The 10526-nt window shown below is 53.1% G+C and overlaps 1 protein-coding gene across 1 annotated transcript; it reads right to left on the bottom strand.

The window, feature by feature from the left end:
- Positions 1 to 969: 969 nt before the first annotated feature.
- LOC102936106 (glucose-6-phosphatase catalytic subunit 1) lies at positions 970 to 8002 on the bottom strand. Its single transcript, XM_007054744.3, has 5 exons — positions 7773 to 8002; positions 6021 to 6130; positions 4702 to 4807; positions 4114 to 4229; positions 970 to 2898 (listed from the first exon to the last, which is right to left on the bottom strand). Exons 1-5 carry the CDS (start codon positions 8000 to 8002, stop codon positions 2387 to 2389), a joined length of 1074 nt encoding a protein of 357 aa, XP_007054806.2. The 3' UTR covers positions 970 to 2386.
- Between the last annotated feature and the right edge of the window lie 2524 nt (positions 8003 to 10526).

Below are 10526 nucleotides of genomic sequence, written 5' to 3'. Positions count from 1 at the left end.
GTTCAGACTAAATGCACGGTAAGGGTCAAACCCTCAACTGGAATAACTGGGCCTACCTCCATCAACTGCAATGGAGTTACGCTGATCCCTGAAAGCTGCAGGTTGGGCTTTGGGTAAAGCAGGTTGTTTTACTTGTATTTATTCGTTTGACAGGTCAAATGCAGATTGCCCAGAGTTAGAAATGCAGCTACGGCCTGCTTTACCTCTTAGACCTTCTCCAGGTCAAGATGCGTCAGCTGGTAGCACTAACACCTCTGGGCTGAGGGAGACGGCTGAGTTCAAGTCCAGTTTATTGTTGCTGCAAAGGTGAGACCAAACACTGGTCTCTTACAGTCCCAGTTTGCACAGAAAATGTGCCTCCCACAGAAGGTGTCTGCATGAGGCAGAAGATGCATACTGGGCCAACTTCTGATCTCACTGCTACCAGTGTAAATCTAGTATGACTCCACTGAAGCTACGTGTTTGCTCTGGATTTGCCCGGAGTGTAACTGAGATCACCAGCTGGCTGACAGTTTATATCCAGGGTTGCTCTGTGAAGTGTGTCATGTAGCGCTAGGATTCCCAGTAAAGGACATGTGTGCACAGAACGTGTGCAGCCCAGTGTCCACTGAGAGAGAAGTGAGTGAGCCAAGTGTAACTCCATCCCTTTCTCCCTTCTTTGCTTTTCCCTAGTTGGGAGGCAGCTGATACTGCTCTTTGTTGAGCACCCAGAATATTCCCAGCTGTAGAGATGTGTGCTCCACTGAGATGAGGGAACACGACATGCACCAAGAACACAGAGATATTTTCTCCAGCTGCACTTTTTCTACTAGGCTGAGGCAGGCCAGATGCTTGTGATCCCCGCTGCAGAAACATTAGGCTTCAGGAGGTGACTTGTGGAAGGACCAGTGTAAAGGCCTGAGGCAAAAGAGTACATGTTTGATGGTAAAAAGCCGAGGGAAAAGGAACCGCCCAAACAATGTGATTCTTGAGATATATTTAATCGCCAAAACAGTGGGGGAAATACAGAAACTAACTACCCGGGAAGAGAAACCCCACCCCATCCGTGGGGAAAGAAGGAGCCAGTGTAAACAAGCAAGATAGCAATGGCCCATGGCACACTCAGGATTCCCACACGGGTCCCTGCAGCAGTTACCCGCAAACAGGAAACCAGATCAATACGTGGCAGTGAGGGACAGTTAGTGACACAGTGGGATCAGAGTAGAGGTCAGGGCTGTGCATGCCTTCAACTCCTCTTGTGACACTTTGCTGGAGAAGTAACAGGAGATAACAGAGAAAATAAACCCTGTTCACATCTCACTGTTCCAGTTGAGCCCCAGATCTTACCACTTATTGTCTCTTTTCAAACACTTAGGTCTGAGTAACTCAGGCAAAGAAACCTCAAGCCAGTAACAGCTTGAAAAGAAACCATAAATTGGCTCTAGCAAGAACTTTCATGCCCACAAGTAATCAGGGCAGACCTGTGCCCAACTGGGCAGGAGTTTTGAGATATGACCCTCAGGATTGGTTATTTCCCAGCAGGTCTGGGATCTCATGTGCCTGCTGGTTAGGGCAGGGAGACACTCATGAAACCCGGTAGCAAGGGCTGCATGAAAGAGCTGCCAACACCAGCTGAGAGCTCCCCAGAAGCAAACGCTACAGCTTGTATCTCCTGCAAAATCCAAATGTAAATGTCTCACTCCAGGGTGACAGCACAAGCCCAGTGCATGCTGGGATACATTGAGGGGGCACTAGTTTCAGAAAGGTGACACACACATTATTTGCAGAGGTTGTAAGGGTCAGATTCATCATGGTGTTACTCCAGGTTTATGCTGGTGTAAAAGCCTTGAGAACTAAGACACAAAACTGGGACACCATGATGACTGCAAAAGCCAATCGCCCTTCACTCACTGCACACCGAGTTAAGGCTTTGTACAGGTCTGGGTCACGTGTCTCAGCACCTCAGCGAGAGCCCCAGGTTGTACATTTCCTACAATTCTCTTCTCTTTCTGCTTAGCATACAGCAGAGGGACATGGGCACTGCTGTGTGCGTGGGTGTGCAAGGACCATGCCGGGATCAGGACCACCTCCTACTGCCAAGGGTAAAAACCAAACCATGCTTCTTTTCTCAAATGCCCAGTGTAAAGCAAACCCTCACCTCCAAAAACCCCCTCCGAGCCAGACTGACTGCAGGTTCAAAGGACTCTGGCCTCATCCGCCCTCCACCTCTCAGACAATTCTCTACATCTTTCAAGACCATGAAGTTTGTGCAGCTGGCACGGAAGAGCCAGCCCATGCCACACTCAATTTGCATTGGCTCTGTGATACAGCACCACTGAGCAGTCCCAGGCCTGGATGTCAGGGCTAGGAACTAGAGGCAGGCAGTCCCACACAGCTCTGCTCTCTCTTATAAAAGCTTTTCCTTCTGCCTCCTGATGAGCTGGGCGACGCAGAAGGGGATGAGGCCAGCGGCAGCCACGGGCACGGCCGCGCTCTTGCAGAAGGACAGGACGTAAAACAGCAGCTCCACCTTGGCGGGAGGCTTGAAGGAGTCGAAGAGGTGCAGGAGGAGGAGCGAGGCCACGATGCAGCTCAGGCGGAAGGGCAGCTGCTGGCCCATTTTCCCTTTGCAACTCTCCAGGTACATCTGGGAGTTGAGGGCCAGCCCCAGCCCAAACAGGATCCCCAGGTTCCTGAGGAGGCCGGCGAAGGGGGTGGTCTCAATGTGGACCCACTCCAGCTGGTCACACCACCTCTTGGCTTTCTCCACGGACCACAGCAGGTCAACACCGAGAGCCTTCAGCAGCAGGTAGAACCCCAGGGCAAAGCTGAACAAGAAGAGGGTGGTGCCCAGGTACCTCCGGAGACTGGCGTTGTAGATGGCGGGGATGTGCCGGAAAGCTTCAGCCACTGCCATGCCTGAGAAGGGAGACAGACATGAAGTCGGCACTCTGGCACCCGCCCGTGTCAGCGATGCAGGAAGGAGTCAAGGTACCAAGCCCAACCCCCTCCTTCACACAACAGACACGATGCCCAGGCTGCCCGGGCTGCCGTTACCCGCTGACAGCAAGGCTCCGGCCTGTTTGCAAAGTGTGGGGAGAAGAGACGGTTAAAGGCCTTCCAAGGCCACCTGGGAGACAATCTCTGGAGGAACAATTCAGCAACGCCATGGTTCTCATTTCCACCAGAACGGGGCCTTCTTCCCGGCCTGGCTGCGGAGCCTCTGGGCGGACAGGGGCGAAGTCAGACAACAGGTCTAGTGTCGAGGGGGAAGCAGCAGCCAGGCCATAAGGAATGGGCCTCCTATTGCCATGACAGTGCCCCGAGCCATAACCATCCTGCCCTTCTCCTTCCCTTCGGCCTGTTTCTGCAGGGCCGGACTCCGAGCCCCTCAACCCGAGCGGAGGCCCGGGGTCACCACAGGGCTCCCAGCCGGGCCCAGAGGCTGTGAGCTCTGTGGGGCAGGCACTGGCTCTCTGGTTTGTGCAGGGCAGCCGGGGGGTGTCCCTGCAGTGCACATCGATAATAACATCGGCACGAGGCGGACGGATATGGACCAAGGAGTCCCGGCTGCCCTGTCTCTGTTAGGCTTTGGGGTGATTAGCTGCTCGGCCAAATTCCAGCAAAAAGCCTGGCACTGGCCTGGGGCCGGGCACATTTTCAGCTGTTTATCGGACACCGGATAATTAGGAGCCAACACCCTCTCCCCCCAGCCCCAGCACTGGGCAAGGGAGAAGGGGGGGTTCAGAGGGTCCCTTTCTCCCTTCCCGCTGCATCAGCCCTCTTGTCCCTCCGTTGCGCTTGCCCAGTTCCAATCAGGCTCTCCCCACCCAGCTCCTGTCTCCATCGCTCCCTGCCCCGCTCCTGTCCAGCCCGGCCCAGAGAGCGCTGTGCCCCTTCCGTGGCAAGGAGCCACAGCCAGTCGCTCGGGCTTTAACCCCACACCTGCTGAGCCGGACTGCAAGCCTGCTGGGCAGCACCCTGGTTTCCCACCACTGACAACAGAAGCGCTTGGTCTCTTACAGGGGAATAACATGGAAACTTCCCAGAGCCATGCCGCATCCAGCCCACCCACCCTTTCCCCCCGCAGTGCGGGGAGCAATCCAGGGAACCGCCCGGGCAGCACCACCTCACCTGAAACGACGCCCGTGATGACTTGGTGCGGGAAGTGAGCTGCTAGGAAGATCCTGGACAGACAGACAGACACCTGAACCCCCCAGAATGACATCCACAGCGCCCCCCGCAGGCACCTGCAACAAGCAGCGAGAACACAGCCGTCAGTGGGCTGTGGAATTGGTGAGGGGAACGCGATGAACCATTTACTTAATAAGTAAGATTTGTGGGACATTTCAGTTGGACAGACACAGCAGCAGCATCTGGGATGGAGACCCCAGGCCCCGGTCCTGCAGCTGCCAGATCTGAACCAGGCCGTCCCAGTGCCTTGCTGCAGGGGGAGACTCAATCCCACGCTGGGGACCGAACCCATCAGCGGGGCTCCCCCATGCAGCTCCAGACTGCACGTGCAATGTGCACATTGACACAGCCAGGGGCTGACGGGCAAGAGCCCAACCCGGGGAGCCGTGCTGGTCTAGCATCAGAGTACGGCCAAGCCAAGAGGAGCCACACATGGCTGGGATTAGCTGGAGCTCATTCTGCCCAGAGCTAATGCCACTGCCTGGAATTGCCCCTGCACCCATCGCGAGGGCGGAGCTGGATCCTTACTGCTGCTGGAAGGGAGACCTCCGGTGCCGACGCAGGGTGCTAAGCAGAGCTGTCACCATCACGTAGTACACTCCAGCTGAGCCCATGGCATGGCCAGAGGGGCTGCCTGTGGAGGGAGAGTTGGGAGAAGCCTGCAGTAAGCTCAGTGAAGAGAAAACCATCTGCCGGAGAGTTTGAATGAACGGAAGGGAATCATCTCACAGCCTGTTCTAGCCCAGGCCGCCAGCTACAGGCTTCCTGGGCTGATGTTCTATGGAGCCTTTCCTGAGGATTTAACTATTTAGACATCGTTCCCTTTCACAGTCTCAGCCCCCCGATACCCTGGGTGTTGGCTGCTGCTCCTTTAACTCTTTTGTCCATTCCAGGTCAGGCCAGAGAGCCAGAGCGCTTGACTGTGTTATAAATCGGATCAACAGGTAGGCAGACAGACAGCCACCTGGAGCAAGCAGCCCTGTTCCAGCCCACCCCTGGTGAAAGGTTAGGTAGGAACCAGACCATGTGAGGGGAGGGCAGCCAGAAGGGGGCTCTTCTCACAAAAAAAAACAGCTTGATTTTGGTCTGCATGTCCCTCTGGCTCCCAAAATCACAAGCTGGGGATTGGAATCCAGTCTGGCCTCTAGGGATGCCATGCAGGAAAGACCTGGAGGCTCAATGCAGGGAGAGGCTGCCGTCCAGAGTCTGCCCCCAAGCTGCCAGGCTGCAGCTGGGAGACGAGTTTTAAGCAAAGGAGGCTGCTGAGGTTGCTAGAATCCAGACTACCCAGACTCCTCTGCCAGGAGGTTTGCTGGAATAGCGCTGGTAGGGCCGCGCGGCCCATTTCCCACCCGTGCCGCTCCCACCACCTCCCTTGGGAGCGTGGTCTGCCCTCGGGAAGGTCTCACCCTTAGAACTAAGACTCGGACACCTAGGCCAGTGAGGCGCACAAGCTGCCCTGTCTCCCAGCACTGCACGGAGCCTGTGTGGTGCAGGAACCGACTCAGGCCTGCAAATGGGCATGAATTCAGGGTCTGATTTCCGAGCACCTTAATCCCAGTAGAAATCAGTGGTCATGACTCTTGGGGTAAAGTGCTACTTGGCACGTCCAGGTGTCCTCACGTGGGCCTCTGATTATACATTCTTTGGGGCAGAAACCTGCCTCCTCTCGTGGGTGCAGAGCACCTAGTGCCCTTTGAGATGTTACATTAATTAACAGCCACAGGCTAATGGTTGCTTGTGGGTACAGTGACTGGTGTCCATGCTGTGCATTTGTCAGGCTTCTCCTGTGTGCTGCATATGCACTGTGGAGGATGTGTTTGTTTTACACGAGGGGGGTTGCTCACCTGGGCCAGTCTCGCAGGTGACAGGGAACTGCTGGATTACAGGGGTGGAGGCGTTGCCGTAGTAGCTGGTCTCATAGACCCACCAGTATGGTCTCTGCCCAAAGAGAATCCTGCAGTGAAATGCAATGGGTGACATGGTCAAATCGGGTATCATCCGCCCCCCTCCTCTTAGCCAGCACAACCGGTTCATTGGGAGAGGACTCCAAGTGGTGCCAAAACCACGTCTCGGCTCATTTGCCAGGAAAGGGTGTAATTCCAAGAAAATTTTTTCAGGTTAATCTGTTCTCACGGGAAGCGAACTCTGCACATGGCTCTTGCTCTCTTCCTGGAACCGCCATTTGCCTTTTGACCATTATCTCACTTTGGTTGATAAGAAATGCTCTAGAAGTCCCGAGGTCTCTAACCAGCATTTTGTCCTCCCTGAACAGCTTGTTTATTTTATTCAGCAGTCTCTGCCTCTGGGTCAAGGCCAGGCCGGGGGTTGCTTATGCACGATGATGGCATTTTTTGGGACAAATATATCACATCTTGGCTATGCTGGAGGAGAGGAGGCCGGCTGGGCAGTGTCTGGTTTAACCCACCTGAGATGACTGCTACATGCACGGTTGGGCTGCTGAAAGATGGCGTGTACCGCCCACCCGAGCCTGCACAGCCTGGCATTTGCCATGACAGGAAGGGAACAGGGTATTTTTAGCAGGTTTAAAGTGAATTTCCTGCCGGTAAAAGGTGCTGGATTGACAGCTCTGATCGCAGACAGTCTGCTGTTCGCCGACAGTGCAAGCCTGCCCCTGCTACTGCGCCTCAGCCCTGACCTGCTTTAGGGGCCGAGAGGCGAGTACAGTCTCCAGGGCCTACTGGTGCCTGCTCTACCCGTAACATTTAGGTGGACATAGCTACGTCGCTCAGGAGGGTGAAAAATCCACACCCCTGGGCGACACAGTGACACCAACTTAGGCTCCCGTGTAGATGCAGCTAGGTCAAAGGAAGAATGCGCCCATTGCCCTAGCTACCACTGCTTGGGGAGATGGTGTTTCTACAGCAACAGAAACACCCCTTCTGTCAGTGCGGTCTATGTCTTCGCTATGGGGTCATGCAGGCTAGCTAGGGGCCCATGCTATGGCTGTAGTGTAGACATGGCCTCAGTCCTCGGCCTCTTTACAGTGCCAATAGTCCTGGTGTCTTTCAAGAGCTGGGTTTAACTGATACCACAAGACAAACATTGCAGAATCACCGCACCCTGCAGCCTGACCCCCAGCAAACCTGCCCCCGCCTGAGGCGAGAGCTTGCCTCTCTCACCAACAGAAGCTGGACCAATAAAAGCTATTACCTCCCGCACCTTGTCTCGCTGACCGCCTCTATCACTCATTTCGTAAATTACAGTAAGATTGATATGCCCAGAGCTGCAATAAATCAAACATGGTATGGAGAGGAAATCGGGCAACAGCACCCTGCTGGCCCGTCTGGGCAGCTTCTCTTTCTAGTATTAAATTACATCAGTTTAACTCAAGTGCTCAGGAAAATGCATTTTTACATGGCTTAATTTTAAAAATACACAGACAGCCCCTTTAATGCATTTCATTTGTAACATAGGATCCGTTTAGTGCACAATAGTAACGTATCTCATGTGAACATGTGCATGAGGGTGAGTGTGTGTGAGTGCACTTGTGTATTAACATGAGTGTGCCCCTCCCTGTCTCTCTTATAGACACATAACCCTGGGCCTTGCCTTGGCAGTGAGGCCCACACACTCACCACTTAAAGACCAGGTTGAGCCAGTCCCCGATCACGGCCACCCAGATCAGCTTGACGCCCACTGCCTCGCAGAGGTGGAACCAGATGGGGAAGAGGATGAAGAAGGTGTTTCGGAGGTCGGCAGCGAAGGAGATGAAGAGGAACCAGCCCTCGGAGCCCTGGTAGTGCTCCTGCAGGTAGCGAGTCATCTGGACTCCAGAGCTGTGTATAAAATCCATTCCTGTCTCCATGGCTGTAGCTCAGGCAGGGGGGAGAGGGCTGGGGCTTTGGGACGGAATGTGACACCTCACTTTTTGGGCTGGCTGGTTATATACTGCTTGGGATGCAGATTACATTTGCTTTTCAAAGACGTCCCCCCAGTTAAGACATGTTAGCACCAAAGCTCCTCAGCAAACATTACTTCACAGGAGTTTGACACAATTACCTGCTCCAGGCTTCTGTCTCAGCAATTCAGTGATCTGCTCAAATCAATCATTAACCCACTAGCACTGGTGGGAAAAAACTAGACTTTCTTTTTTGCAGCTTTTGCTGTTTTTCCAGCTGCTGAAAGGCTTCCAGGACTGGGACTGAAGGGTCAGGAAAGGGATCTTAACTGTGTGTTTAATACAGTACTAAATCAGGCGGTGTGCTGTGATGTGGACCCATCTCTCCTGTGGGATGCAAAGTCCCCTGAGTCTGTGCTGAATGGGTCGCTCTGAAAGACGATGGCTATGCTCTTCGTTTTCTTGGAAAAATGATTATAGGCTTTATTATTTATTTATTATTATTAGCATTAATAAGAGCACCCAGAAGCCCTATTCGTGCACCTGGCTCCATTGCTAGGCCCTGTACGAACACAGACCACAGAGACAGTCCCCGCCCCAGGAGGTTACAATTTATACCTTTTATTTTAGAGTACGAGTCAGCTGCCTTGCCGAGAAGCAGCAGGGACAAGTCAGTATTTATCATCAGTTGTTAGACCCCTCACAGAAACCCAGCCAGTTACTCAAAATGACTACGGTGACCTTGGCAGCGGGGTGGGGTGGATGGAAAGGGGCAGATACCTCATGCCCTCTGGCACATTGCAGGATTCAGAATATTCCTACATCACAGTTTTGTACTTTGTAAAATGATTTCAGGAATTTAATTGTTTGGGACAATGAGGAGCTGTTATCTTTGGGTGGAGCCGGGTACAGTGGGCTCAGACTGTGCAGGCTTCATTAGGATTAGTGACGGTGTTATTATTTTAAAATGGACTTATGTGACAAATGTCCACAGCATCCTATAAATATCGGAACCATTCCCTGCGCTGGAGAGTTTACAATCGAAGATAGACAAGGCAAACAAAGGCAAGCCCCAGAACAATCGTTTCTGAAAGGGAGGTTGCCAGGATTGCTGGTGGGCAGAAGGCAGGAGGCATTCCAGGAAGAGGTGGATTTTAAAGAAAGAACTGAAGGACCAGAGGTCACTTGGTGGATAAGAAAAGGGAGTGTGTCTGTGTTCCATATTTCATCCACCCATAGCTCTGTGTGTCCACTGTCGCGCCTTGTAGCGCCTTGCTAGGCCAGTCCTTGGCTGCCCAATTCTGCTCTGCCAGTGCACCGCAAACCTGACATGGACCCCCTCTCCTACTATTGCGGCCTTAAGCCTCTCCTGAGCAGAGACTGTAAACCGTGTCAGACGAGAGGGTGATGTGGACATGTGTCCACCAGGGCTTAGAGTGAGCCTCATTAACCTCACTCTCTTTTCTGGGACCTAAAACAGGATTTTAACCCAAGTCTCCAAAACTGCCTTGACTGTACCACTGAACCCATTCTCCTCTGGCTACACCGCAGGGCCCTGTCCGTGCACACAACCCACACACCCTTGTGCTGCCTGAACCCCCTCCTAAAGGAGCTACAGGACATTTTTATGAGGCTGGAATCAAGAAAAGAGACAAAGAACGTTTTATTGCACAACAGCATGTGTGGACTTGGCATGTGTGGGAGGCTGGGTGTGCGCAGTGGAGTGTATTTGGGGGCGGGAAGGATCGCTACGGAGTGGGGCACTAGAAAGAGTGACCAAGGAGGTAGACAGTGTGAGGTTCTTAAATGGTACAAGGGGGTGAACTCTGTTCAAACAACAGCTACAGAATCATTCTTGGGCCATCCCCATATCAGCCCCAGGCGGAGAGCATGCCCCATAGGGCTTCCCATCTAGCTTCCTGCCATACACCCTGCAGGACCATGTGTTTCCATATGCTCTATCTCTCTTCCTGTGCTCCAGGAAGTCAGCTCAAAGCACAGCACAAAGCAATCACGCACGTCTATGAAAGCAGCTACCGAGCAGGGCAGACACCCGCATATGAATGATGTTGATTGTTCCATGCTGGCGTTTATCTATGTCAGCACTGAGCACTCATTGAGACCAAGGTGGCTTTCCAGACCCTACAGATCCAGGAAACCTGCAGCCATCACAAACAGTGGAGCCACATGCGAGCCAGGTTTGCTAAAGGAAAACGTGTGTCTGAGCCAATCTTGTTGTGACTTTAACCTAACCCTGACGCTTCACAAATAACAATGAAACTTCAAAGTAAGTGGGCGCAATACAAGGTGTATACACATCTCCCATATTTTGGTCCTTGCTTTCAACACTGGGCTCATTCAGGAGATGCCAGTGACCAGAGAGGGGACAGCAGCTGTGTCTCCCCATCCCGCACAGGGGACTGGGCTGCCCAGAGGAGCCCTCCCATACAGTCACTGGTCTCACTGTAAGTATCTTCCACTTTATTATTAA

The sequence above is a fragment of the Chelonia mydas genome, chromosome 27, assembly GCF_015237465.2.
Source record: "Chelonia mydas isolate rCheMyd1 chromosome 27, rCheMyd1.pri.v2, whole genome shotgun sequence".
NCBI lineage: Eukaryota > Metazoa > Chordata > Testudines > Cheloniidae > Chelonia > Chelonia mydas.
The sequence above is the reverse complement of the archived record's forward strand: the minus strand, read 5'-3'. Positions and strand labels throughout refer to the sequence as shown.